This window comes from Mauremys mutica, chromosome 26 (assembly GCF_020497125.1).
Source record: "Mauremys mutica isolate MM-2020 ecotype Southern chromosome 26, ASM2049712v1, whole genome shotgun sequence".
Classification (NCBI taxonomy): domain Eukaryota; kingdom Metazoa; phylum Chordata; order Testudines; family Geoemydidae; genus Mauremys; species Mauremys mutica.
In genome coordinates, this window is record NC_059097.1 from 12,627,541 (window position 1) to 12,655,118 (window position 27,578).

Below are 27,578 nucleotides of genomic sequence, written 5' to 3' on the forward strand. Positions count from 1 at the left end.
GGGGGCCTGGGAGCCAGGACTCCTGGGTTCTCTCGCCGGCTCTGGGAGGGGAGTGGGGGCTGGTGGGTCAGAGCAGGGGGGGCTGGGAGCCAGGACTCCTGGGTTCTCTCCCCGGCACCGGGAGGGGAGTGGGGGCTGGTGGGTCAGAGCAGGGGGGCTGGGAGCCAGGACTCCGGGGTTCTCCCCCGGGCTCTGGGAGGGGAGTGGGGGCTGGGGGTTAGAGCAGGGGGGGCTGGGAGCCAGGACTCCTGGGTTCTCTCCCCGGCTCTAGGAGAGGAGTGGGGGCTGGTGGGTCAGAGCAGGGGGGGCTGGGAGCCAGGACTCCTGGGTTCTCTCCCTGGCTCTGGGAGGGGAGTGGGGGCTGGTGGGTCAGAGCAGGGGGGCTGGGAGCCAGGACTCCGGGGTTCTCCCCCGGGCTCTGGGAAGGGAGTGGGGGCTGGTGGTTAGAGCAGGGGGGCTGGGAGCCAGGACTCCTGGGTTCTCTCCCCGGCTCTAGGAGAGGAGTGGGGGCTGGTGGGTCAGAGCAGGGGGGGCTGGGAGCCAGGACTCCTGGGTTCTCTCCCTGGCTCTGGGAGGGGAGTGGGGGCTGGTGGGTCAGAGCAGGGGGGCCGGGAGCCAGGACTCCTGGGTTCTCCCCCGGCTCTGGGAGCGGATTGGGGGTTGGGGGGTTAAGTTGGGGTGCAGGCTCGGCCTGTTGGCTCCTGAGGGCCGGGAGATCCGGGTCCGGGAACCCCGGGGCCGTCCCATGGCGGAAGCGTGGGAACCAGCCGTGCGTGGCTCGGGCGACAAACGGCCCATTGTCCCGCGCGGAGCCGGCTCGCCCACAACTGTCAGGCAGGTGACGGGCGTCCCGCGAGGGAGGGACCCACCGCCGCACAAGGGAGCCTCTGTGCGGCCTGGCGCAGGGCCCGGCCGGAGAAGCCAGCTCGCTGACCCCCGGCGGAGCTGTGTGTCAGGAGCCCCGTACGGCGGGGGAGCGCCCAGGGAGGAGGGGGCCGCTTGGGCACCTCTGCTGGGGGCAAAGGGGTGTGCACGGTCCAGTAACCAACACCCCACGTTCACTGACTGCTATTGGGGTTCGGGGAGCACCCCCACAGCGGGGGCCCCTTGGGCCAGGCACCGTTCCGGACCCCCCCTTGAATGGGATCGGGGCCCCCGTGGGGCAGGAGGAGGCTGCAGAGACAGAGGGGGAGACAGGCCCTGCCCCACAGAGCTCCCAGGAGAAGTAGACAAAGGACAGAGGAGAAAACACAGGCCCGAGACTCCCCCCCCCCGAGGGAGAGCGACAGAACCCAGGGCAGCGGAGCTACCTCCCCCCCTCGCACCTCTGGGTCAAGAGGACTCCTGGGTTCTCCCCCCGGCGCTGGGAGGGGAGTGGGGGCTGGTGGGTTAGAGCAGGGCGGGGCTGGGAGCCAGGACTCCTGGGTTCTCCCCCCGGCTCTGGGAGGGGAGTGGGGGCTGGTGGGTCAGAGCAGAGGGGGCTGGGAGCCAGGACTCCTGGGTTCTCCCCCCAGCTCTGGGAGGGGAGTGAGGGCTGGTGGGTTAGAGCAGAGGGGGCTGGGAGCCAGGACTCCTGGGTTCTGCCCCCGGCTCTGGGAGGGGAGTGGGGGCTGGGAGCCAGGACTCCTGGGTTCTCCCCCTGGCTCTGGGAGGGGAGTGGGGGCTGGTGGGTTAGAACAGGGTGGGCTGGGAGCCAGGACTCCTGGGTTCTGCCCCCGGCTCTGGGAGGGGAGTGGGGGCTGGGAGCCAGGACTCCTGGGTTCTCCCCCTGGCTCTGGGAGGGGAGTGGGGGCTGGTGGGTTAGAACAGGGTGGGCTGGGAGCCAGGACTCCTGGGTTCTCTCCCCGGGTCTGGGAGGGGAGTGGGGGCTGGTGGGTTAGAGCAGGGGGGGCTGGGAGCCAGGACTCCTGGGTTCTCCCCCTTGCTCTTAGAGGGGAGTGGGGACTGGTGGTTAGAGCAGGGGGGGCTGGGAGCCAGGACTCCTGGGTTCTCTCCCCGTCAGGTTGACCTTGGCCCCATCCCTTTCCCGCTGGGTGCCTCCGTTCCTCTCCTGCAGCCCCCCCATCTATTTAGGGTGGGGGTCTCTGGAGCACGAACTCCCTGCTTGTGGGTCCGCGCAGCGCCCGGCCCCGCTCCCAGGCCTGGCCAGCAGCCCGTATCCCCGCAGCCCAGCCTGGCCCCCTGGCCGGCCGCCCGCCCAGCTGCGGCGGGGCAGATTGATGGGCTCAGCCCTGCCCCCCCTTCGGCCCCGGGGGTCCCGCGTCCCCCTGATCCTCGTGCCGCTCCTTAGCCAGGGACCCCGGCCTCAAACCCCAGGGGGAGCCGCCCCCAGGGGCTGCTCTCTCAGGCACCCCGGCCCGGGAGGAGCGCTCCCAGGGCCGTGAGCACCCCGGCTGGCGCTTGCCGTTCAATTGCTGCTCTGGGGCCGCAGACGAGCCCGGTGCAAATCTCCCCGAGAGTCCCCCCTGCCTCAGTTTCCCCAGCTGGCAAATGGGATCGAAAACCCTTCTGCGGCTGCGGAGCCCCCACGCTGTTGGGCGGCGGGGTCTGGGCCACGCCTGGCACAAGGGGGACCCCCCTCTTGGGGGCAGCCATGCAGGGGCTGGCACAAGGGGGGGGCACCTTGTATGACTGGGTTTAAACACCACGCTGGGAACAACCCTCGGCGACAGCTGCCCCAGCCCCTGGCAGATCCCGGCTCCGTGCCCCCCTCCACTAGCTCGCCCACCGGATCTGGGCGGGCGGCAGGAAGCCCCATGTGGAAAACTGACCCAGACCCAATCAGAGAATCAGCGAGGGGCCAGGTTTGTTATGGGATATGGGGCCGGGGCCGGCGCTGGATGCCCTGACGCGCCCCACGGGCAGTTGTCTCGTGCCTGCCCCACAGATTCAGGGCAGTCGGGGGGGGCACACCGAGGAGCCCCCTTTCCCATGCTTTGCTTACACGGTCAGCCAGGAGCACACCCCGCCAGGCGCCAGGTTTGGGGTGCCCGCGGCCTCGCCCTGGGAAACCGCTCACTGGCCCGAAAGGGGGGGGGGTGGCCCCCAGGCTCAGTCAGAGCCCAGCACAAGGCGGACCCTGAGCTCCCGGCCACGGGTTCGGGTTCGGCCTTTCTCTGCTCCGGCCCAGGGAACCGGCGTCTCCGCCGCGTCACGGCACGTGCCCCGTTCCCCGAGGCCAGAAAGGGCTAATGCGACCCAGGGAGGCGTAAACGGGGGGATCTCGAGCGGGAGCAGAGAGGGGATTTTACCTGCGGCTCTGGCCCTGCTGGGATCCTGGGTCCGGCTCCGGTGCCCACAAGTCGAGGCGGATGTGGATAGACTGGAGAGGGGTCGGGGAAGAGGATGAGAGGATTCGGAAACCCGCCTTGGCGTGAGAAACGCCAGGAGCGCGACCAAGGAGACGGTTAAGGGGGGACGACTCAACCCCAGTCTACAAGAACTACGGGACCCAGTGTTTAATAACGGGCTCTTTGGCCCAGCCGAGAAAAGTCTGGGGATTTTTAACGGCGACGGTAATGAACCACGGGAACCATTTACCAAGGACCCTGGTGGATTCTCCATCACGGATCATTTTTAAATCAAGCCTGGACGTGCTTCTAAAAGCTCGGCTCTGGGAATTAGTTTGCGGGGGACGTTGTGCAGATCAGACCAGGTGATCACCACGGTCCCGGCCGGCCGGGGAGGGAGATCTCCAAATCTATGAACATACGGATCCTTCTAGAGCGGAAATTTTAAAATCGGGGCTGGATATTTGCTGGAATCAATACGACTTCCTGGCCCCGTTCCTCGCAGATATTTAGACCGACGTCTCCTTCGCGCCCGGGGCGGTTCGGGCTGCGCCGAAGGCCCGGGAGGATGGGGGGGAGGAGGCCGGGAGCGCTGTCTCTTTAACAGCCGCATGTTTACAGGAGGGAGCTCGTAAAACTCGCTGGAGATAAAAAGCAGATAAGGGAGTACTTGGAAGAGCCAAGCCGTGCCAATGAAATGGGTCCGGCTGACACGGAGCCCGGGGAGCAGCTGAGGATTTCACCCCCTCGAGGCAGCTCACGGGTTGTTTACAAGCCCGGGAATGACCCCAAGGTCGGCCTGATTTTCGCCCCCAAATACGTCGGGGAAAGCAGCCGCGTCAGCGTTACGTATTGCCGCAAATCAAGCTGGTTTTTTATTTTAAAAAAAAAAAGACCAATTTGTGTAAAAATACGTCCAAGTTTATGACGTGTGGGGGCGGGAAAAATATGAGACTTTTCGGAGCCAAGTACAAGGCTCCCTTTCGGGGGCCCCACCGGGCCGAAACCCGGCATTCAGACGGTGCAAACGTGGCCCTGATTCTCAAAACACCGGGGAGAGAGAAACGGGGGGCCCGGCCGTTACCGGCATCTCCACTCCGTTTGCTCTGGGAGCGGAGCACAAGGAAGGGGTCGCCAGAGGGGCCGGCGAGCCCGTGTCTCAGAGCCGGGAGAAGCCAGAACGCCGGAGACCGGCCAGCCGGGATCCAGCCATCAGCTCTGGGCCCCTCGGCGCAGACATTTCACAGGTGGCAGGACTCAGACGCCCCAGCCCCAAAGGAAAAATTGGGGCTTTGATGAAAAAAATCAGAATTTTTAAGCTCCTCCCCAAATCATTTTTAGGAGTCCCCAAAACTCCCGCAGAGCACGTGAAACAGCCGCCTTGCGCCCACTCCCTGGGAGCCCCCCAAAGTTGGGGGAATTTTCGTTGTGGTTCGGGGGGAAACACCCGCTTCGCGGTAGCTCTTCTGGGTCACCCAAAGGATGCCACCCCAGAGGCAGGAGTTCAGCGCGGGCCAGGAGAGGCCGAGCCGGGACACAAGCCATGAATTACGGCCGGCCGAGGGGAGAGGACCTGGGGGAGAGGCTGAAATGAGGACAGCGGCTGGGAGGTTCATGAAGAGTTTCCTGCTCCCGTGTCTGCCCACGAGCCAGAGCCACCACTAGAGGACAGGATCGACCGGGCTTCGCTCCAGCAAAGGACCCGACCCTGCTGGCGCACGGAGAGACGGGGGAGGGAGATTCACCCCGGCACAGACCCTTGGGAGACCATCTCGCTGGACTCCCGCGGGGCGTCATTCACCCGACACCCCCCGGCCTGGCACGTCGGGGTCCGAAGACCCCGCGCGACGGGGAATCCTGCAGCCGGCCCCGGGAGCTCTTGGGAGACGTTTGGACGATGGGACACTCCCGAGCGTTTTGGCGGATGCGTTGGCCCGCCTCTTCCACCCCGGCATCGGCCCCGCTTACAAACCAGAGCCTCGAGCCCGTCCCCCAGCCCCGGGAAAGGACGTCTCCCCACGGCGTCCCCGTGCCCCAGATCATTTACCCCTCTCCTAGCCTGCTGTTTCCGAACTGGGAGCCGGGATCCCGCCCGGGCCCCGGACGATGGCCAAAGGCGGCAGAGACTTGCCGCCGATAACCCCCGGGCCTTATCCAGCCAGAGAGCCCCACGTGCTTTGCAAAACTCCGCAGCTACGTCCCCGTCCGAACGTCTCCAGCGGCAACTCCCAGCCAGGACGTTTGGCCTGCCAGGCGGACGAGCCCCCGGCTAGCAAACCCCTGCTCCCCGCGGAGGAACCGACCCCACGCGCTATTTCAGAGTCGCCGCTTCCCGGGCTCGAGCCCCAGGGGTGGTTCCTAGAGGTACAACCTTCCCGGGGGGGGGGTCCGGGTGCACTGGGGGCGGCCCCTTGACTTTGCAACTTTCACACCTTTTTTTAACGGGGTTTTTTTCCCCTGGAATTTCTTACCCTTTTTACAAGGGGTGGGGGGATAAATTCCACAGGCTGAAACCACCCACCTCCGCGTGACGCAGCAGCAGCGGGGTTTGAAAACTAGCCCTCACCCCAGCCTGCTCTCCAGGGACCAGCTCCAGGCGCTGGCGGCAGTAGAAGGTTGTTATCTCACAAAGGAGAAATCAGAACTCAAATCCCGCTGACTTCACAGCTGAGGCCACTGGGCCCGTGGGGGGAGAGAAGGCACAGGCAAAGGTCTCCCCCCCCGCCCCCCGCTTTCCGTCTCAGCCCCATCCCGGGACAAAGCCAGACCCCTCCGGGCGAACGTCCTGCTGCCTAGCAAAGGCTGGCCCCAGACAATCTGCCACACAGGGCGGCTGCCTGCTCCCCGCCCCCTCCCCAGCAGCAGCCGCAGCGGCAAGAAGAAAAGGGCGCTCGCCGGGCTGGCAGGGCCTGCGTGCGAGAGCCGCCTGCCGTGTGAAGGGCCCCAGCTGTACACGCTGCAATCGGCTGGATTGCCGTGGGCCGTGCCCGCGTGTTTACGGCTCCTGGCCAGAGTCCGGGGTTCAAGGCGAGAGCCGCTTATCGCCCCAGAAGTTTATTGGCCGGGAAATGAGCTTTGGCAGGCGAGAAGGGCTGGCCGGAGGGGATGGGCGGAAAGGGCCCATCGCCCGTGGCCTCCCGCCTGCGAGGGGCCCGCAGCGCTGACGCCTCCGTCGACTCCAGCTCCCGCCCCCTGCCTGTGGGGCGAGACGGTGCCCTCTCCCCCCCCCCGCCCCACACCTGCGCGCGCCGAGCCGGCCGGGAGCGGGCAAAGCCAAGATCCCACTGCGGGTCGAACCAGAACCAGCCTTTATTTACATCGCGAAGGCAGCGGTTCCAGCGGGGACAGGAGGGGCGCGTGTGGGGCGGGGAACCCTGGCGCCGGGGGGGCCGGACGTCAGCCCCCGCCCCCTGCGGGGGAACCACCGTCGTCTCCCCCTGCTGCCTGGGAAAGGGGGGGCCGGCCGATCGCCCCCCCACGCCCCTCTGGCCGAACCCCTATTGCACTGATTAGCCCCCCGAGCGCGGGGGGGGATCCGGGGGGGGGGAAGATTAGTGACTCGGAGCGGAGTTGGCGCGTGGGCTCCCGGGCCCGGCGGGAGGGGAGAACGGGGGGGGGCGGAGCTACGATTTCGACTTGGAGATGGCCAATCCGATGAGGCCGGCCAGGCCGGCCACGCCCAGCGCCATGCCGCCGACGATCGCCATGCCCACCAGGCCGTCTGCGGAGAGAAGACAGGGCTTAGCCGCGGGGGCGGGGCCTCCGCCCGCCAGGCCCCGCCCACCTCTCCCCTCCCCCGCCACCCCGGTGCAGGCTGGGAAAATCCAGCCGGCTGGCGGCGGGGCAATGCATGCTGGGATGCAGAGAGGCGCCGGGGAAAAGCGGGGGCGGGGCCGAGAGGGGGCCTGGATTTCGGGGGGCAGGGCGGGACGGGGGGGCTCACCTTTCTGCATGGCCTTGTCGATGAGCTTTTCCAGCTCCAGCGCCTGCGTGTTCGTGGGCTCCGTCTTCAGCAGCCCCCGGATGTACTTCAGGGCCTGCTCGTACTCCTGGGGGGCAAGGGGGGGGTCAGCACCCACGGTACCTCCCCCCCCGGCCCCCCACCCGCGATCCCGCCCATGGCACAACCCCGACCTGGCTCCTCCCATCCCGTTACCCTCCTCCCACTGAGTAGTGCCCCCTCCCTGCTCCGAGCCCCCCACCCCGCCCCTCTCCCGCCGGGCCCGGCCCCCTCCCTGCTCCGAGCCCCCCACCCCGCCCCTCTCCTATCAGCGCCTCGGGGTTTATGAGCTGCGGCGGCAGAGTCCATAAACCCGGCCATGGCGGGGCCCCGCCCGGCCACCGCCCCGGCTCCGCGAGGAGCCGCCCTGCGATAAGGCGGGGGCGCCCCTGGCCCGCTCCCCCTGCCGGGATTCAGCGCCGGGGTGGGGGACCCCTGGCCGGGAAAGCGAACCCCCTTCCTTTCTGGCCCTCCCAGTCCGCTGCCTGCATCCCTCTGCGGACACGGAGGGGGGAAATGGGGCACGGGCTGGGGCGAGCTGGCCCTGCACCCCAGCCTGTCCCCGAGTCCGTATAACCCGCTCCCCGCGCCCCCCAGCCTGTCCCCGAGTCCGTATAACCCGCTCCCCGCGCCCCCCAGCCTGTCCCCGAGTCCGTATAACCCGCTCCCCGCGCCCCTCAGCCTGTCCCCGAGTCCGTATAACCCGCTCCCCGAGCCCCCCAGCCTGTCCCCGAGTCCGTATAACCCGCTCCCCGAGCCCCCCAGCCTGTCCCCGAGTCCGTATAACCCGCTCCCCGAGCCCCTCAGCCTGTCCCCGAGTCCGTATAACCCGCTACCGTTGACCCCCAGCCTGTCCCCTTGTCAGTATAACCCGCTCCCCGAGCCCCCCAGCCTGTCCCCGAGTCCGTATAACCCGCTCCCCGCGCCCCCCAGCCTGTCCCCGAGTCCGTATAACCCGCTCCCCGCGCCCCCCAGCCTGTCCCCGAGTCCGTATAACCCGCTCCCCGAGCCCCCCAGCCTGTCCCCGAGTCCGTATAACCCGCTCCCCGCGCCCCCCAGCCTGTCCCCGAGTCCGTATAACCCGCTCCCTGCCCCCCCAGCCCGTCCCCGAGCCCGTATAACCCGCTCCCCGAGCCCCCCAGCCCGTCCCCGAGGCCCTATAACCCGCTCCCCGAGCCCCCCAGCCCGTCCCCGAGTCCGTATAACCCGCTCCCCGCGCCCCGCAGTCTGTCCCCGAGTCCGTATAACCCGCTCCCCGCGCCCCCCAGCCTGTCCCCGAGTCCGTATAACCCGCTCCCCGCGCCCCCCAGCCTGTCCCCGAGTCCGTATAACCCGCTCCCCGCGCCCCCCAGCCTGTCCCCGAGTCCGTATAACCCGCTCCCCGAGCCCCCCAGCCTGTCCCCGAGTCCGTATAACCCGCTCCCCGAGCCCCCCAGCCTGTCCCCGAGTCCGTATAACCCGCTCCCCGAGCCCCCCAGCCTGTCCCCGAGTCCGTATAACCCGCTCCCCGCGCCCCCCAGCCTGTCCCCGAGTCCGTATAAACCCGCTCCCCGCGCCCCTCAGCCTGTCCCCGAGTCCGTATAATCCGGCCCCCGAGCCCCCCAGCCTGTCCCCGAGTCCGTATAACCCGCTCCCCGAGCCCCCCAGCCTGTCCCCGAGTCCGTATAACCCGCTCCCCGAGCCCCTCAGCCTGTCCCCGAGTCCGTATAACCCGCTCCCCGAGCCCCCCAGCCTGTCCCCCAGTCCGTATAACCCGCTCCCCGAGCCCCCCAGCCTGTCCCCGAGTCCGTATAAACCCGCTCCCCGCGCCCCCCAGCCTGTCCCCGAGTCCGTATAACCCGCTCCCCGCGCCCCCCAGCCTGTCCCCGAGTCCGTATAACCCGCTCCCCGCGCCCCCCAGCCTGTCCCCGAGTCCGTATAACCCGCTCCCCGCGCCCCCCAGCCTGTCCCCGAGTCCGTATAACCCGCTCCCCGCGCCCCCCAGCCTGTCCCCGAGTCCGTATAACCCGCTCCCCGAGCCCCCCAGCCTGTCCCCGAGTCCGTATAACCCGCTCCCCGAGCCCCCCAGCCTGTCCCCGAGTCCGTATAACCCGCTCCCCGAGCCCCCCAGCCTGTCCCCGAGTCCGTATAACCCGCTCCCCGAGCCCCCCAGCCTGTCCCCGAGTCCGTATAACCCGCTCCCCGCGCCCCCCAGCCTGTCCCCGAGTCCGTATAACCCGCTCGCGCCCCCCAGCCTGTCCCCGAGTCCGTATAACCCGCTCCCCGCGCCCCACAGGCGGTCCCCGAGTCCGTATAACCCGCTCCCCGCGCCCCCCAGCCTGTCCCCGAGTCCGTATAACCCGCTCCCCGAGCCCCCCAGCCTGTCCCCGAGTCCGTATAACCCGCTCCCCGAGCCCCCAGCCTGTCCCCGAGTCCGTATAACCCGCTCCCCCGCGCCCCTCGAGGGTCCCCGAGTCCGTATAACCCGCTCCCCGAGCCCCCCAGCCTGTCCCCGAGTCCGTATAACCCGCTCCCCGAGCCCCCCAGCCTGTCCCCGAGTCCGTATAACCCGCTCCCCGCGCCCCAGCCTGTCCCCGAGTCCGTATAACCCGCTCCCCGCGCCCCTCGAGGGTTCCCGAGTCCGTATAACCCGCTCCCCGAGCCCCCAGCCTGTCCCCGAGTCCGTATAACCCGCTCCCCGAGCCCCCCAGCCTGTCCCCGAGTCCGTATAACCCGCTCCCCGTGCCCCCCAGCCTGTCCCCGAGTCCGTATAACCCGCTCCCCGCGCCCCCCAGCCTGTCCCCGAGTCCGTATAACCCGCTCCCCGAGCCCCCCAGCCTGTCCCCGAGTCCGTATAACCCGCTCCCCGAGCCCCCCAGCTTGTCCCCGAGTCCGTATAACCCGCTCCCCGAGCCCCTCGAGGGTCCCCGAGCCCATATAACCCGCTCCCCGCGCCCCCCAGTCTGTCCCCGAGTCCGTATAACCCGCTCCCGCCGCCCCCCAGTCTGTCCCCGAGTCTGTATAACCCGCTCCCCGCGCCCCCCAGCCTGTCCCCGAGTCTGTATAACCCGCTCCCCGAGCCCCCCACCCTGTCCCCGAGCCCGTATAACCCACTCCCCGCGCCCCTCGAGGGTCCCCAAGTCCGTATAACCCGCTCCCCGCGCCCCCCAGACTGTCCCCGAGTCCGTATAACCCGCTCCCCGCGCCCCTCGAGGGTCCCCGAATCCGTATTACCCGCTCCCCGAGCCCCCCAGCCTGTCCCCGAGTCCGTATAACCGGCTCCCCGTGGCCCCCAGCCTGTCCCCGAGTCCGTATAACCCGCTCCCCGCGCCCCCAGCCTGTCCCCGAGTCCGTATAACCCGCTCCCCGAGCCCCCCAGCCTGTCCCCGAGTCCGTATAACCCGCTCCCCGCGCCCCCCCCCCTGTCCCCGAGTCCGTTTAACCCGCCCCCGAGCCCCCCAGTCTGTCCCCGAGTCCGTATAACCCGCTCCCCGCGCCCCCCAGCCTGTCCCCGAGTCCGTATAACCCGCTCCCCGCGCCCCCCAGCCTGTCCCCGAGTCCGTATAACCCGCTCCCCGCGCCCCCCAGCCTGTCCCCTCCAGCGCCCAGCCCCTAGGCACAGCTCCCCAAGCCACCCCGGGACCCCCCCCCCCACTCACTCACCTTCAGCCGGTAGTTGGCCACGGCCAGGTAGAAGACGTAGTCCCGCTGCTCCTCCTTGCAGCCTCTGGGCACCAGGTCTAGAGGGCAGAGCGGAGACGGGGTCACCGGGGGCTCTGGCTCCGGGGCCCCCCAGCCCCCCGGTTCGGGGCAAGGCAGCAGGGCCGGGGGGGAACCAGGCAGACAGACCCAAGGAGGGGAGGCCCTGGCCAGGCTCGCCTGACCCGGGGCCGCGGTTCCCAGGGGAGCGGGCAGGCCCCTGCCGGGTGTCTGCCTCAGCGGGACAGGCCGGGGGGGGACCCCGGGGGGGGGGGAAAGGGGGCGCAGGGCGTCACTCACCCTCCAGCAGCACGACGCCCTTTCTGATGTCGGCGTTGTATTTGCTGCGCACCAGGCACCAGGCGTATTCGAACTGCGTCCCCTTGGAGACGGTGCCGCCGCTCAGCTCCGCGTTGTACTTCTTCTCGAAGCGCTGCGGGGAGACGGCGGGTGAGACCGCGGGGGTACCGGGAACCCCCACCGGGCTCCGGCTCGGGGACGCACGCAGGGCCAGGGAACCCCCCGCCCGCCGGGCCCCGGCTCAGGGACACACGCAGGGCCAGGGGCAGCACCGGTAACCCCCCGCCCGCCCGCCGGGCCCCAGCTTGGGGACACACGCAGGGCCAGGGGCGGCCCCGGGAACCCCCCGCCCGCCGGGCCCCGGCTCGGGGACACACCCAGGGGCCGTGAACAGCACCGGTAACCCCCCGCCCGCCCGCCCGGCTCGGGGACACACGCAGGGGCCGTGGGCAGCACCGGTAACCCCCCGCCCACCGGGCCCCGGCTCGGGGACACACGCAGGGCCAGGGAGAGGGTGGGAGTAACATGGCAGAGCAGGGCCTGTCACCCCTAACCCTCCATACCCACCCCTAGGTGCACACAGGGGAGAGGAGGGGAGAGAGAGAGAGACACACACTTCCCCCACTCAGGCTCAGGATTCCTGGGTTCTCTCCCTGGCTCCGGGAATGGGGTCTAGTGGTTAGAGTAGGGGGGCTGGGAGCCAGGACTCCTGGGTTCTCTCCCCGGCTCTGGGAGGGGAATGGGGGCTGGTGGGTCAGAGCAGAGGGAGCTGGGAGCCAGGACTCCTGGGTTCTCTCCCCAGCTCTGGGAGAGGAGTGGGGGCTGGTGGGTTAGAGCAGGGGGGGCTGGGAGCCAGGACTCCTGGGTTCTCTCCCCGGCTCTGGGAGGGGAGTGGGGGCTGGTGGGTTAGAGCAGGGGGGGCTGGGAGCCAGGACTCCTGGGTCCCCTCCCAGAGCCAGGGAGAGGAGTGGAGTCTAGCTGGGGAAAGAACCCAGGAGTCCTGGCTCCCAGTCCACCCCCCCTGCTCTAACCACTACACCCCGCTCCCCTCCCCGGGCTGGAGGCAGAACCCTGGTGGGCCCAGGCTGGGAAAGGAGCCCCACAGATCCCTAGCCGGGAGCATTTCTGCCCCGGAGCCCGTCTCCCTCCTGGACCGGGCCGGGCTCCAAGAGGAACAGGCTCCCTCCGATTCCGGGTCTCTGATGCCACATTTCACCTGAGCCAAAGCCCACCCTCCGCTCCTGCCCCGGGCGCGGCGGGCGGCACCCCCAAAGCCAATCCCTCCCCCGCTCGGCCCAGGGCCCCTTCCGTTTTCTCCCCCCCGTCCCTCCCGCTCCTGCGGCGGAACCGGATCGGGGGGGGTCGCAAGCGAAATATGAGGCACCGGCGTAACGTGACTCTGGGCTGTATCAGCAGGAGCGTCGTGGGCAAGACACGCGACGTCAGTCTCCCGCCGGCTCCACGCTGGTTAGGCCTCGGCTGGAGCCGCGCGGCCAGTTCCGGGCGCCACGTTTCAGGGAAGATGTGGCCCAACGGCAGAGAGTTCAGAGAAGAGCCACAAAACTGATTCAAGGTCGAGGAAACATGGGGAAAAAATGTGGATTGTTTCGTGTGCAGAAGAGAAGCCTGCGAGGGGACGTGACCACAGTTTTCAAGTCCGTAAAAGGTTGTTACAAGGAGGTGGGAGAAAAATTGTCCTATCCCCAGAAGTTGAGAACAAGAAGCAATGGGCTTAAATTGCAGCACGGGAGGTTTAGGTCGGACATTAGGAAAAACTTCCCGTCAGGGTGGTTAAACGCCGGAATAAATTGCCTGGGGAGGTTGTGGAATCTCCATCATTGGGGATCTTTAAGAGCAGGCTGGACAAACACCTCTCAGGGATGGTCTAGATAATACTGAGTCCTGCCATGAGCGCCGGGGACGGGACTAACCGACCTCGCGAGGTCCCTTCCAGCCCTACGATTCTGTAATCGTCACTCAGCACGTGCCTGGCGAAGGAGCCTTTGAAACCCTCCCCCCACGAATCGTTTGCTGCTCGTTAATCCCCTGGCGGGATGGCATTAAGCATTACGAGGCTAGGCCGGAAGGATCCCTGGCTTGCAAACACGGCAAGCGAGTCGTTCGACAGGTCCGTCCTAAACGGAGGAACGTGCCTTTGATTTGCCTGATATTTGGACCTACGCCAACCAAGGTCCGTGTTTACACACCAGCAGAAGCCCTTGAGACGGCCTGTCATCGGAAAGTCACGCGCCGCACATCCCATTCCGAGCAGTCCCTCCTTCGGCATTGTTGGGGGAAGAACAAGGTGCCAGATGTATTGAAAGAGGTCGACGGCGCTTAATATGACAGAGCGGCTCAAAGAAAATGCCACCGGCTCAACCACGCAAATCAGGGTGGCAATGGATAAGTGAAGCAAAAGGTCACATTCTGGGAACAAATATTTGATCTTGACATCATACCTTTCTTTAATCTCGTCTACCCATCAGGCACGAGAGTATTCAGCGACATCTGAGCCACCGAACAAGAATGACAGACCCACACGCTCTCCTCTGGCCCCCAGCAACGGGCGTTGCCATTGAATCGCCAGCTCCATCTTCCCGAGACTGATTTTTTCCCTATTTTCCCCAATCAGAAAGAAAAAGCAGGAGGCTGCAGGAGGTGAGACTGGGAGGACCTGGCAGGTTGGGAGCTCAGCGGCATGAAAAAAAAAATGGCAACTGCAAAGATGTGGCCGAATTTTAAAAAACTAACCAGGGAATCATTGGAGATTTAGATGAACAGAATTTCCCCATTGCCGGCCAGGTTTTCCATGCGGATGGGCTGCTTTTCCCTCGGCTCCGCTCCAGTTCGAGTAGGAATTCAGGGCAGCCGGCCGGCCGGCGTTAGACGGGTGGTTATCTGGGGGGCATTGGGGCCGTGGGATCTACGAATACAGGGAGCTCGGCGATCCTTGGGCTGCGGAGCCCCCTCGATCCACAGCCAGCCCCCGCCACGGCCAGCGGGACACTTCCCTGCAGCGTTAGCCGACACTTCCCCACAATTCCCAGGGAAGAGATCAGGGGATGTCTCAGCTCCCCTTGGGATTACGCCCCTCGAAGTCCTAGCAGCAGACACGGGGGGTGGCACAGCCCCCGAGAGGACCCAGTAAGTCGAGGGCAGCCGCTCGCCTGGGCTAACGCTCCAGGGACACGGGCCGCTGCAGAACTCGAGGACGAGAAGCTGCCCGGCCGCAAATCCACCTCGGCGCGAGCTAGCCCGTCGCTTCGGGCCTTCCCTCCCGGGCCGCGGCGGAGACGACCCGCCAGCACGCTCCTTGCGGTTCTGAATGACGCCGGCCGCTTTAATCCACGCTCATGCTTCAGGGGCTCACCCGCCGGGGTCAGGAAGGAATTCCCCGCTGCCCCGCACAGCCGGCCGGCTGGATTCGGTAGGGGTTGGGGTTGCCTTCCTCCGAATCCTCCACACGGCGGGACTGCGAAGCCTCTTTCTAGCGGCCGGGCTCTTGCTCATAGGTTTGGGGCCCCCAGATTGGCAGGGACGTTGGGGTTGGGGTTTTTTGCCCTCCTGGCGGCGCGGAGGGCGGGCCGCCTGCGGGATCACCCAGGCGTGTCTCGCCCAGGTCTCTCCCGCGCCCGTCTATGAAAATCTCCCCCTGCCTCCACTTCCCTGGCCCCCGCACCCTCCTCCCATCCCAGCCGCTACAGCAATCGGCAGACGAACAATTAACCCCGCAGGCTTCCGCCCCACGGAGATCAACAGGGGATTTCCCCACCGCGGGCTTCCCCGTTCGCCACCCTCCGCGTGACCGGCAGAGGCGGTGCCGGGTCCGTATCCGGAAAGCCGGTTTTACGATCGCCCGTCCCACTCTTGCCAAGTGAGAGCGCCACCGGGCCCCGGCCCGACCCCACACTCCCGCCCCAAGGCTGTGTTTGCTCACCAGAGCGGAGAGGCGGGGCCCGGCCGCTCGAGGAAGTCAGACGACGACTGAGAAATGCTCTTTTCATGGCAGGCTTCCCCCCTCCGTGGAGGAAATTAAACCCGGATTCCTTTGCTTCAAACCTCCCAGGGTTGCAACACCCCGGCGCGGGAGCTGGGACGTTGCAACCAAGGGTCACGGCGCGAGCCCTGCCGGGCCGCCCACCGCTCTCCCAGCCTAGCAGACGGAGCCCCGGGACCGCCGGACACCCGGGACCTAGTCCCAGCTCCGCTGGCTGACCGCTTCCCCCCTTCTGTGCCTCAGTTTCCCCCCAGTGTGCAAAATGCGGCGCGAGAGGAAGGCTGGTTTCTCCGGCTACCTCGGGGTGGGCAAAGTTTTTGGCCCGAGGGCCACATCGGGGTTGCAAAATGGTATGGAGGGCCGCCACCCCAAACAGCCTGGGCCCCGCCCCCTGACTGCCCCCCTCAGAACCCCTGACCCATCCAACCCCCCCTGCTCCTTGTCTCCTGAGCGCCCCCTCCTGGGACCCTGCCCCCTATCCAACCCCCCTGCTCCTTGTTCTCCTCCCGAGACCCCCACCCCAACCACACCCCTGGGACCCCGCCCCCTATCCAACCCCCCTGCTCCGTGTCTCCTGAGCGCCCCCCCCGGGATCCCGCCCCCTATCCAACCCCCCTGCTCCTTGTTCTCCTCCCGAGACCCCCACCCCTACCCATACCCCTGGGATCCCGCCCCCTATCCAACCCCCCTGCTCCTCGTCCCCTGACTGCCCTGACCCCTATCCACACCCCCGCCCCCTGACAGGCCCCCCGGGACTCCCACGCCCCATCCAACCCCCCCTGTTCCCCATCCCCTGACCGCCCCCCATCCAACCCCACCCGCTCCCTGTCCTGTGACCCCTAGCCACACCCCCACCCCGACAGGCCCCCCCAAACTCCCACCACCCCATCAACCCCCCCGCTCTTTGTCCCCTGACTGCCCTGCCCCCCTCCAAACCCCTGCCCCCTATCCAAGCCCCCCTGTTCTCCATCCCCTGTCCGCCCCCAGAACCTCCACCCCATCCAACCACCCCGACTGACCCCGGGACCCCCTGCCCTTTATCCACCTCCCTTCCCATGCGGCTCAGAGCACCAGGACGGCCCGGGGGGGACAGCAGGGGAGGGGCGGGGGACGAGCGTCCCCGGCCGGGGCGCAAAGGCTGAGCAGGACGGGCCCGGCTGTGCTCTACAAACGTCGGGGAGGGGGAGGTGAAAGTCCTTGAAGCCGAAGGACCACGCGAGCGGGGGATCAGGGAAGGCCGCAAAGGAGCAGCAGCTTTCAGCCGCTCGCGTGAGGGTGGACCCGGGGTACCAGCAGGGACTGGGACCTTGGCCGTCCTTTCCCGGCCGCGCACTCGGCCAGGGCCACTGGCGCCCCCTGCTGGCCGTCGGCAGGGACGGGCATTCGGCAGAGAGAAGGCACCGCACGGATTCAGAGGAGCCGGGCCCACCGATCACAGCCCCGGCTGCCCTCCTGCGGCCCGAACGAACCGCAGCCGCCCAGCCGCGCCTCAAACACGGGGAATCCTCCGGGTGTCCCAATGGGCAACTCCCCTCGCCGGGGAAACCCAGCCCTGGCTTTCTGGGGTTTCACTGGATCTCGGGGGCCCTGCTATCAGGCTCACCTAAAGTGAGTCACGTCACCCCTCAGCCCAGCGGGCAGCTCCTTGGGTTGATCGCCTGGAGTCTCCCCGCTCCCAGGCCGGTTCTCCAATCCCTCCGTCCTCCCCGCGGCCCCTCTCCAGCCGATCAACCTCCTTCCGGAACCGCGGGCCCCGGAACCAGGGGTCCCACGACGGTCGCCCCGCGGGCAACTCGCCTCCCTGCTCCGAGGTGAGATTCCCCCGTTCACGCAACCTGGGATCACATTCACCCCCGTCTCCAGCTGCTTATCCACCACGATCCCCACGCCCTTTGCCGAGTCCCTGCTTCCCAAGATCCCGGAAGAACGGCCGACGTTCAAACGAACGATCCTGACGCCAGGGGAGCCAGGACCCGCCCCAGGCATTCAGAGGGAGACGACCAGCCTCGGCCTGCCCCAGAACGAGAAGGCAGGGTTGGCCCTTCTGGAAGGCACCACGGAAAGCCAGACAAGCGCAGGCCGGGCCTTCGCCGCCCACCGCAGCCGACGGAGCGCCGCAAACAAGGACACGCCGGCACTTAAAACTCGGGTCTTCCCGAGAGACGGTGGCCAGGCCGACGGAAGAATTCTTCCACCAACCTAGCGCCGTTTACGCCGAGGCTTAGGTGGGCCCGGATACTCCCAAGGATTTTTCCCAGCCCAGAGTCACCGTGACGCTGGCAGACCAGGCGCCAGCTCACGCCGAGGCTGGCTGAACCCGACAAACGCAGAGCTGGAAGCCAGTCCGGCTGCGCTGTGGTTAGTGTTATCAAAACAGGCACTGGCGGGAGAAGAACGTGCTTAGAGTTTGCAGAAGGCTTGTAGGATGAGGCGTGTATTGCTCCCGCCTACCGGATCTGTCCCCTGTGACATAACGCAGCATTTAAATAGTTGCCCGGCGACTATAAAAAAACGTTGGCTAGGACCGTAAAACCACACAGTCGGGGGGAGACGCATTACCGGGTGCGAAATGCTAGTTTACCACGAGAGGCGCGAGCTTCTCCCCGACCAAAGAGGGTCTGCGGGCGTCAGACAAGCCATGGCGGACGGAAGACTCGGCCGGCGGCTTCCCCGACACCCGCGAAGAGGAGTCGTGCACGAGCCCGAGTCCCATCACAGCTTGAACGCTCAGGTAAGGGGGGGGAAAATGCCCGTTAAAGAGAAATTGGTACCTTTATATCTCAAACAGGGTGGATTTGATTTAAAATCACACTGATTTAAAATCATGATTTAAATCTCACTGATTTAAAATCATGATTTAAATCTCACTGATTTAAAATCATGATTTAAATCTCACTGATTTAAAATCATGATTTAAATCACTAGTCAGGAAGACGCAATTTAATCATGGTTTTCTACATAAAAAGTGCATTCTTGTTGGTTGTTATGACCTTAATGCCTATTCTTTACAACTCAGAGCTGGATGAAACCCAAACTGGGTCTCTCTTACGGCCTCCTGCCATCACAGGTTTTCCCTTCTAGCGAGAGAACGGTACGGTAGATCTCAAATCAATGAAGGCCACAGTCCGAAAGACCTCGAGACTTCTGGAATATGCTGCTCCCAGAGTTTCACTTTTGTTTCTACTGCCTGTCCCTCCCGTCTCACATTTATCTCCAGACGTCTTCTCCGTGTCCAGATCTATCCCGCCCCCAACGATCTCCTATTTTGGAGACTTTGCACTTTTAGAGAGAGGGAAGGGCTTGACACACATTTGTGGAGGGACAATGGAGTTGAGGTCTCTACACATGAGGTATTTATTTAAAAACATCGTTGCCGTTAACTAGCACGTTCTCTCCAGAGACACGAACCCCCAGTTTGAGAACTGCAAAACGACGCCTCTCTGATGGCATCTTCTAGATTGAGCCCCATTGGGTAGATAGAAAGATTAACCTCAATAATCGATACAGAGGCCCCTGGGACCCCATAAAATCGGGTCCCTAATCTGTGAACTATTGAAGCTCATTTACAAAACTTTCCTTAAACATGACATGACTACATCGTCTCATACTCTAGAATTAGAATGTATCATCCTATTCCACGAAGGGATCTCTTTGAGCTATAACGTAGCTTAATTAAAACTCTCTTTAGCTAGGGTTTTTTTCCCCCAAAAAAGCATTTTATCAAAAAGATCTGATTTAAATAAAAAAATATTTCTTTTAAATCATTTTTATCCACCTTCGTCTCCAACAGCTGCACCCCCCTCCCCCAGCAATATTTTTGCTGATCGCACACCCCCTCTCCGATAGCCTCACGACCCCCCGTTTGAGAAATGTTGCTTTATGCTGTCAGGCCGCTAAAGGGCAGAAATCCCTGAAGGACCTAACAACTTGCTTATTATAGAAGCTTCTATAAGGTTTTGAATTTAAGATCGCACCTCATTTGTGTGTGTTACCTGCTTTAACCTTGTCAATAACTCGTCGGGAGTTTGTTCGAGGATTGGCTACAAGCATCGTCTCGGGTTTGAGATCATTGGAACGCTGAACATCCCTGTGCTTTTCGGCGGAAAATGCCCATCTACTCCGGAGTCCGGCTTGCCTGGGTGCCAGCTCAGACCGGGGAGCCCAAGGGGACGGTCCCTGGCAAGACTGTCCTAGTGCAGCCGTTCCCCAACCGTTTTCCTCCGGAGGGGGCGAGACGACGAGCCACGGAAGACCGTGGCGGCAGACGAGCACCCGCCGAAATCCGCCGCCAAGTGCAACGTCAATAGGCGTCGCCGCCGAAATGCCGCCGACAAGCAGCGTCATCCAGAGGTGTCGCCGCCAAAATGCCACCGCTTTTCGGCTGCGCCGTCTCTGGATGACGCGGCTTGCCGGCGGCATTGCGGCGGATGCTCGCCCGCCGGCCAGTACGTGGGCACACTTAGATGCCCCGCGGGCACCACGTTGGGGACCCCTGCCCCAGTGCTTCAGGAGCTCAGACGTGTTACTGTGGAAGGGCTTTTTCTGCAAGCCATAAAGGACAGCAAAAACTCACGAGCGAGAAAGCAAAAACCTCACACCCTCGCATCCCGTCTCCACGACATGAAACCAATGAAACACCAGGCTGGTAGGAAGGCTGCTACCCACCCCCACCGGAGAAAGAAACCGAGCCGAACAGGCTCAAAGAAAACGGCGTTTCACTGCATTCTGCCTGGCAAGCAGTCGCTCATCGACACGCGGTGAGGGTGCAATCTAGACGTCTTTCGCGTTCTGCTCTTTACGGTCCCTACGTCTCACCGTTTCTCTGGCCGGTTCTTTGACTGTCTCTGGCCGGTCCAGAACTGATTTGGCTCAGTGTAAATCCGTGGAGCTGGTGGGCTGCGGTTGGGCCCAAGAATGGTTTGACAATCGGTTAAGTTCGGCCAGAGAACTGTTTAGTAATAGTGGAGTCAAACGATCGGTTAAGGCACAGGCTCGCCGATGTTAGCAATCCGAGGACCCCCAAGCCCCGTGCTCAGCCCCTGGCCCTGCCCTCACTCCACCCAATTCCCCAATGCCCCTTCCCGCCCCCCTGCCCCGAGCAAACAGCTGTTCTGCGGCACTGGGACAGGAGGGGGAGGAGTTGATCTGCGGGGCCAGCAGCCCCGGACATGACCCGCGGCCCCCAGTTTGAGAACCCCTGGGTTAAGACACAGCTAAGCACGACTCTTGGGAACCAACTCCAGGACAGGACCCGAGATCAGAGCGGTCAGACCTCAGCCCTGTGCCAACCACGCCGGGCAGAAGCCGGAGTCCCCGGATGCCCTGATCCCGACCGGCCAGCATGCCTAGCGGGCGTATTCGGTTTGGGGGACTGTTAATAAACGGAGGGTAAGGATATTACTGTGTGAGGTTCTTTCGCCGGTAAAAGACCCCGCAGCCCCCCGACTCCACAGGGAACGGGTGTTATACCGGAGCTCACGGCGGAGTAAGCTGGGTGTCTTATGAGCACCACAACCCTCCCTATCACACCCCCGTTTGTGCCACCGCACCAGGCAGCGCATCGGCTTTGCCAGCAGAATCCCCCCCCGCCCCCGAACGCTTTCTAGACTAGAGAAAGCCATTGGCTCAGAGGCCGTAAACCCGCTCCCAGCCCCGGAACAATGAGCCCTTTGCTTCTTCCGATTGTTTACCCTCGGCACGGCCGGCGGCTTCACTCGCCCTCCCAGGCGCGCGCCAGCCCCCGGGCTGCACGGCTCAACGGGCAAAAGGAGGAACGGTTACGTCCGCGAATGGTGTTTCCTTTGCGGTCTAAAATACGGTTCCGGGCAGTGCTGCCTGGCCCCAGGGGGATCCCAGGCCCCAAACGCTCTGCCGATGCTCCACAGCTAATCCCGCTGCACACAGATAACCGCCCCACGGCGATCACTGGCATGGGAGGGGGACGGGGGGAGGGCAAGGGGGAATCCTTGGGCAGGTCAGAGACGCACCGTGCCTCAGTTTCCCCATCTCTACAGCACTGCCCTGCCTCACAGGGAGGATGAATACAGTCAAGACGGGGAGGCACGCAGCCCCTCAAGGCGCCTTCCCAGGCTGCACGGAGACCTGGGGCATCCTCACGCTCAGGGAACGGCTCCGAGACAGGTCGTGAGACCTCTCGAGAGAGAGGGAGGTGAGAGGGCTGATGCCCAGTGTGAACGCAGCCGCCCCATGCTCTGTGCCTCAGGGACCTGAGATACGGTGCAGGGAGGAGCTGCTACCTGTGGTGGGACTCACCTCCCAACCCACACAGCTGGGACGAACCCTCGCTCCGCGCTGACACCGCTCATCCAGAGACCTCTGAACCTGCTCTCCCGCCGCGCCGCACGGTGGGTGTGGGTGAGCTGGCTGGGTGGGTCTCCACCCGTTTCGCTGGGCAGCGTAGCGATATTCTGCACCGAGCGGGCCTCAGCTGGAGAACCGCGGCCAGTTCTGGGCCCCACCTTTCAGGAAAGATGGGGACAACTTGGAGAAAGTCCAGAGAAGAACAACAAAAATGGATGAAAGGGCTAGAAAACATCACCTGTGACGGAAGGTTGAAAAAATTGCGTTTGTTTAGTCTGGAGAAGGGAGACTGAGAGGGGACATGATCACAGAGTGCGCAAAAGTTTGTTACAAGGAGGAGGAAGAATTGTTCTCCTTAACCCCTAAGGACAGGACAAGAAGCAATGGGCTTAAATTGCAGCGAGGGCGGTTTAGGTTGGACATTAGGAAAAACTTCCCATCAGGGCGGTTAAGCACCGGAATAAATTGCCCAGGGAGGTTGTGGAATCTCCATCGTTGGGGATTTCTAAGAGCTGGCTGGACAAACACCTCTCAGGGATGGTCTAGTTAATACTTAGTCCTGCCACGAGTGCAGGGGACCGGACTAGACGACCTCTCGAGGTCCCTTCCAGTCCTACCAGTCCACGATTCCCTCCTACTTGGCCCTGGTGCAACCATTGCTGGAATCCTGACGCCAGTTCCATTCCAGAAGGACGGGGATAAACGGGAGGGGGTTCGCAGCACAGCCGTGAGGACGACTGAAGGGTTAGAAGACGCGCACTTCCGGCAGCTCAAAGAGAAGGCTAACGGATGACTTGATGTATAACTACCTCCGTGGGAAAAGAAATTTGATAACAGACGACGCTTCTTCAGAGCGTCTAAGGGCAGAAGGCACCTGCATAACAGCTCGTCGGATGCCCTGAATGAATCCCAAGTTGAACTAGAGACGGGATGTTGCCTTGATTTAAGAATCCACCACGGCCCTTGGGAACTTTTCCTAATGATGCATTTCCCCCTCGCTGGTAAAAATTCACACCGTCTTTGCAGTCTGCTCGCTTCCCATCGATGGGTATTTCCACGGGAACAAGTCCCATCATGAACTCTTCAGCCCGGCAGACAAAGGTCTAACAAGATCCGACAGTTTGGAATGAGCGACAGGGGATGGATCACTTGACGATTCCCTGTTCTGTTCATTCCCTCTGGGGCACCTGGCACTGGCCACTGTCGGAAGACAGGAGACTGGGCTGGACGGACCTTTGGTCTGACCCAGTGTGGCCGTTCTTAGGATGAATTCAGACTAGAAATAAAGGAGATTTTTTTCAACGAACAACCGGAACCACTTCCCAACCGCTGTGGTGGCTTCCCCATCGCCGGCGATTTTGAAATCCAAATGGGATGTTTTGGGGAAGGGTTCACTCTAGTTCAAACGGGGCCCCGTGCGATACTTGGAGCTGGCAACCTTACGCAACCAGAGCCAACTCCCACAAGAAAGCAGTCGAGTCTCCATCCCTTGACACCTTCCGGACCAGACTTTCTGGAATACGCTTTAGTCACGCGCAAGTTCTCAGGCTCAACCCAGGGGCAACGGGGGGAAAATTGCCAGCCTGTGATAGACAGGTGTCTCCCAACCTTTTCGCTTGCTGCCTTTCCAAGCTGCATCAGGGACACCTCAGGGACCGGTGCCGGTCCACAGACAGGTCCTTGAGGAACACTGGACAACACAGAGACCTTCCGACCTACGCTCAATTCTTCCCACGGGGTCCCAGGCAGCTACCGACGCCAGCGGAAGGCCTTTGACACGATGCCAAAGCCCTGGAGGGAACCACACGAGAGCTGGGGACGAAGCCTTCTCTGGAGAGGGGATCCGGCTACGGAACAATCTCCCTGCAATAATCAGGAGAGTTCAGAGTCTGAGAGCCTTTCGGAAAACCAGCAAGACCCACCTCTTGGAAAATGACTCTCAGCTGAAAGAATGACGCTTGGCTGGGCCTTTCTTTCTACTCAATTAACTCCCAGTCAAGCAAAACAAACAAAGCCTCCCCCAAAATTAGCTCCCCCCCCCCAAATAGTATTTAAAAATCCCACAACCAAAGAGCCTCCTCTAACCAGAATTTTGACCCCCAAAAGGAAGAAAGCACCAGAGATGCTACCAAAGTCCTCTAGGGTCTTGGCTAATAGTCAGATGCTCCAGTGATGGTCAGCAGAACAAACCCCTGAAGTAGATGGAAAGAGCCTGTGTCATCTAGACCAACCAGGAATAACTCCAGATCTAACAGAAAACCCCAATAATCCTCCTTTTCAACAGCGCAGCAACTCGGCTGGCACGGTCCCCAGAGACGGAGAGAAACTGAGTCTTGCTTGTCTAAGGCCAAAATTATAACTAGGTTCGCAAAAAGTTCCTGGAGGACAGGCCCATCAACGGCTACTAGCCAAGATGGCCAGAGAGGCAACAAAAGTTTGTTCCGATTGTTAATCGGCCTAATTGAAAACACCGGTGCCCACTTTTTGGGGGGGAGGGGGTTAAGGTTGTCCGTTTCACCCCATGGCAGCCAAGCCCCAACCACCACCTCCGTCTGGGCCATCGCTAACGCACGCAGGTGGGGTTGTCACTTTGTCCGGGCAGCCCGCTCGCGCCGACGGCTCGGGAAGGGACCGCAAAGCCCCGGAGCACTGCACAGGGCTCGCATTTCCGGATCCCCCGCCCCCAGCGCAGCCCTCCCCGCTGCCACGCGCTCCCCACGGCCTCTCCACACAGAGCCTGTGCACAGCTCACCGCATCCCAACCTGGTGGCACGATCCCCAGCCCCCCACCCCACTCTTGGAGGCCCCTGGTTTGCAGGGGGGTGTCACAGCATCTAAGGAAGAACGTGGTGCCCCCTCCAGCCCCGGAGCCCAAGGCATCACGCACCCAGGGGAGAAAACCAGTGACATCCAAACACACAGGCACCTGCTCCACCAGTGCAGAGAGAATTGGGGGGGGGGGGGGGTTCACTGGGGCCGGAAGGGGAATGGGACCGGTGATTCAAGGGGAGCAGGGGACGGTCTCAGGGAGGAGAGGCCCCAAGGAAAGCCCCAGGGCGGGGCAGGGGAAGTCCGCGGGGAGAGACTCGGGGCAGGTCCCACTGTCGGGGGATGGGAGGGGGCCGGCTCTGGGAGGGAGAAGGCAGGGACAGCTGTAGGGGAGGGGCTATGGGGGGGTGGCCCCAGATCTGGGGGGGAGGGGGGGGATTCAGTGAGCAGGACCATGGGGTAGGCTCAGGGGGAGGGGAGCGTGAATTGAAGGTTCGGGGGGAGGGGGCCCTGGGTAGGGGATCCTTGAGCTCACGGGGAGGCATCCCAAGAGATGGGGCCTGCTAGATAGGATGGGGGCCTCAGGGAGGTGGATCCCTGGGTGGGAGACCCCAGAGCCTGGGGTGCTCAGGGGGAGGGACCCCTGGGAAGGGGATCCAGGGGGTTGGGCTGGACAGGGAGGGCCCGGGGGGGGTGGGTCCTGGGTAAAGATCCTCCTGGGGGGCGCTGAAGAGGAGGGACCTTTGGGTGGGGGGGTCTGGGCCCTGGATTGAAGGTGCAGGGTGGAGGATCCCAGGGACGGGGGCCCCTGGGTAGAGGATACGGGGCCGGGGGGGGTCTCAAACTTCCTTGCACTGACAACAGAAATTCCTTCCCGACCCCAGGACCGGGGGGCCCGAAGCCTGAGCCCAAATCCCACCGCGCCGGGCGGGGCTGCAAACCGCGACCTGAAGCCCTCGGGCCCCGGCAAGTCCAAGCCGGCCCTGGTGAGCCCCTTCTCAGGGGGTCCCGACCCACAGCTTGAGAACCGCTGTCCTAGAGGACCGGGGGGGGAGAGGAGTCCCCGGGGGGGGGGGCACCCAAGGGCACAGCCGGGGGAGGGGGGCTCAGGGCAGGAGGCCCCTGGGTGGGAGATCCCAGCGGGGGCAGGGACGAGGCCCCGGGGGGGGGCAGGTTAAGGAGCGAGAGGGGAGCAGAGGGACTCGGGGGGGGGGGGCGGAGGGGGGAGTGTCAGGGGCAGGGCCTGCGCTGGGGATTCAGGGCAGGAGGACCCAGGCTAGGGGACCCCGGGGGGGGGGGCGGGGCCCAGGTTGGGGGGAGTCTGGGGGCAGAGCAGGGTGAGGCGGGTGTCGGGGGGGGGGGTGAGGTCGATGGGGGCGGGGCTCACGGAGGGGGATGCCGGGGGGGGGGAGATCGGGAGGGGCAGGGCTCGGGGGGGGGGCCTAGGGATGGGGGTGTCGGGGGGGGGGCGATGGGGGCGGGGCCCGGGGAGGAAGATGCTGGGGGGGGCGATGGGAGGGGGATGAGGGGCGGGGCTCGAGGGGGGACCAGGGAGGGGGATATCGGGGGGCGGGGCCCTGGAAGGGGGAGCTGGAGGGGCGGGGCCCGGGGAGTTGCCGGGGGGGGCGCTGGGGGCGGGGCCCGGGGAGAGGGGAGATGCCGAGGGGGGGGCGATGAGAGGGGGATGGGGGCGGGGCCCGGGGAGGGGGGAGATGCCGGGGGGGGCCGATGGGGGCGGGGCCCGGGGAGATGCCGCGGGGGGGGCGGGGCCTCTCACCAGCAGATCCTCCACCGCCACCACCTCGCTCAGCACCGACTCCATCGCGTCCCCACCCCCGGCAGCGGCCGCCCCGGAACTGAACCTGCGGCTCGCCCCGGCACCGGAAACGCGCCCCCCCCCGCCCCCTCGCCGCTCAGGCGCATGCGCCGCTTGGCCCCGGCCGGCTCCCGCCCCTGCGGCGGAGGGCGAAAGGGAAGCGGGGTCGTTTGGCCCAAGGCGGCCCCCGTCCCTCCGCGCCCCTGCCTGCCAGGGAGGGGGCGGCCCCTGTTACCATGGCGCCCGCGCGGCGCTGAGAGACGCGGGCGGGGGGGGAGAGAGGAGCGGCCGCGCCTGCGCAGCGCGGGGCGGGAACGGGCGGCAGGTTGCGCATGCGTTGGCGAAAGGGGCCGCGCAGGGGTTGCCGGGAAATGCGGGCTCGAGCCCGGAGTCCGCCTAGTGACGTTGGAGTGGGGAGATGCTGGGCACGCCCCCTTAGTTACCATGGGGACGCGACGCTCCGACAGGGACACCCCCCCCTTTTGGGGGGCGCGCCCAGCTCCCGTTCCCATGGCAACACAGAGACCAGCCCCCCCCTCACTTGGGGGTATCCCCAGCATCCTGTTCCCATGGCAACACAGGGACCAGCCCCCCCCCTCACTTAGGGGTATCCCCAGCATCCCGTTCCCATGGCAACACAGAGACCAGCCCCCCCTCACTTGGGGGCGCGCCTAGCTCCCGTTCCCATGGCAACACAGAGACCAGCCCCCCCTCACCGCGGGGCGCGCCCAGCAGACCGTTCCCCTGGCAACACCGAGACCAGCCCCCCCCCCCTCACTTGGGGGCGCGCCCAGCATCCCGTTCCCATGGCAACACAGAGACCAGCCCCCCCTCACTTGGGGGCGCGCCTAGCTCCCGTTCCCATGGCAACACAGAGACCAGCCCCCCCTCACTTGGGGGTGCGCCCAGCATCCCGTTCCCATGGCAACACAGAGACCAGCCCCCCCCTCACTTGGGGGCGCGCCTAGCTCCCGTTCCCATGGCAACACAGGGACCAGCCCCCCCCACTTGGGGGCGCGCCTAGCTCCCGTTCCCATGGCAACACAGAGACCAGCCCCCCCCCTCACTTGGGGGAGTGCCCAGCATCCCGTTCCCATGGCAACACAGAGACCAGCCCCCCCCCTCACTTGGGGGAGTGCCCAGCATCCTGTTCCCATGGCAACACAAACGCCCCCCCCTCACTTGGGGGTATCCCCAGCATCCTGTTCCCATGGCAACACAGGGACCAGCCCCCCCCTCACTTAGGGGTATCCCCAGCATCCCGTTCCCATGGCAACACAAACACACACACCCCACTCGGGCATGCCCAGCATCCCGTTCCCATGGCAACACAGGGGCATCTTCCCCCTTTTGGGGGCAGTGCCCAGCATGCCGTTCCCACGGTAACAGAGGGCTCCCCCATTTGGG

At 64.7% G+C, this 27,578-nt stretch overlaps 1 protein-coding gene across 1 annotated transcript; it reads right to left on the reverse strand.

Moving 5' to 3' along the window:
• Nucleotides 1–6,569: 6,569 nt before the first annotated feature.
• On the reverse strand, nucleotides 6,570–26,447 carry FIS1 (fission, mitochondrial 1). Its single transcript, XM_045000094.1, has 5 exons — nucleotides 26,133–26,447; nucleotides 11,269–11,401; nucleotides 10,933–11,009; nucleotides 7,234–7,339; nucleotides 6,570–7,011 (listed from the first exon to the last, which is right to left on the reverse strand). Exons 1-5 carry the CDS (start codon nucleotides 26,175–26,177, stop codon nucleotides 6,914–6,916), a joined length of 459 nt encoding a protein of 152 aa, XP_044856029.1. The 5' UTR covers nucleotides 26,178–26,447; the 3' UTR covers nucleotides 6,570–6,913.
• Nucleotides 26,448–27,578: the final 1,131 nt, after the last annotated feature.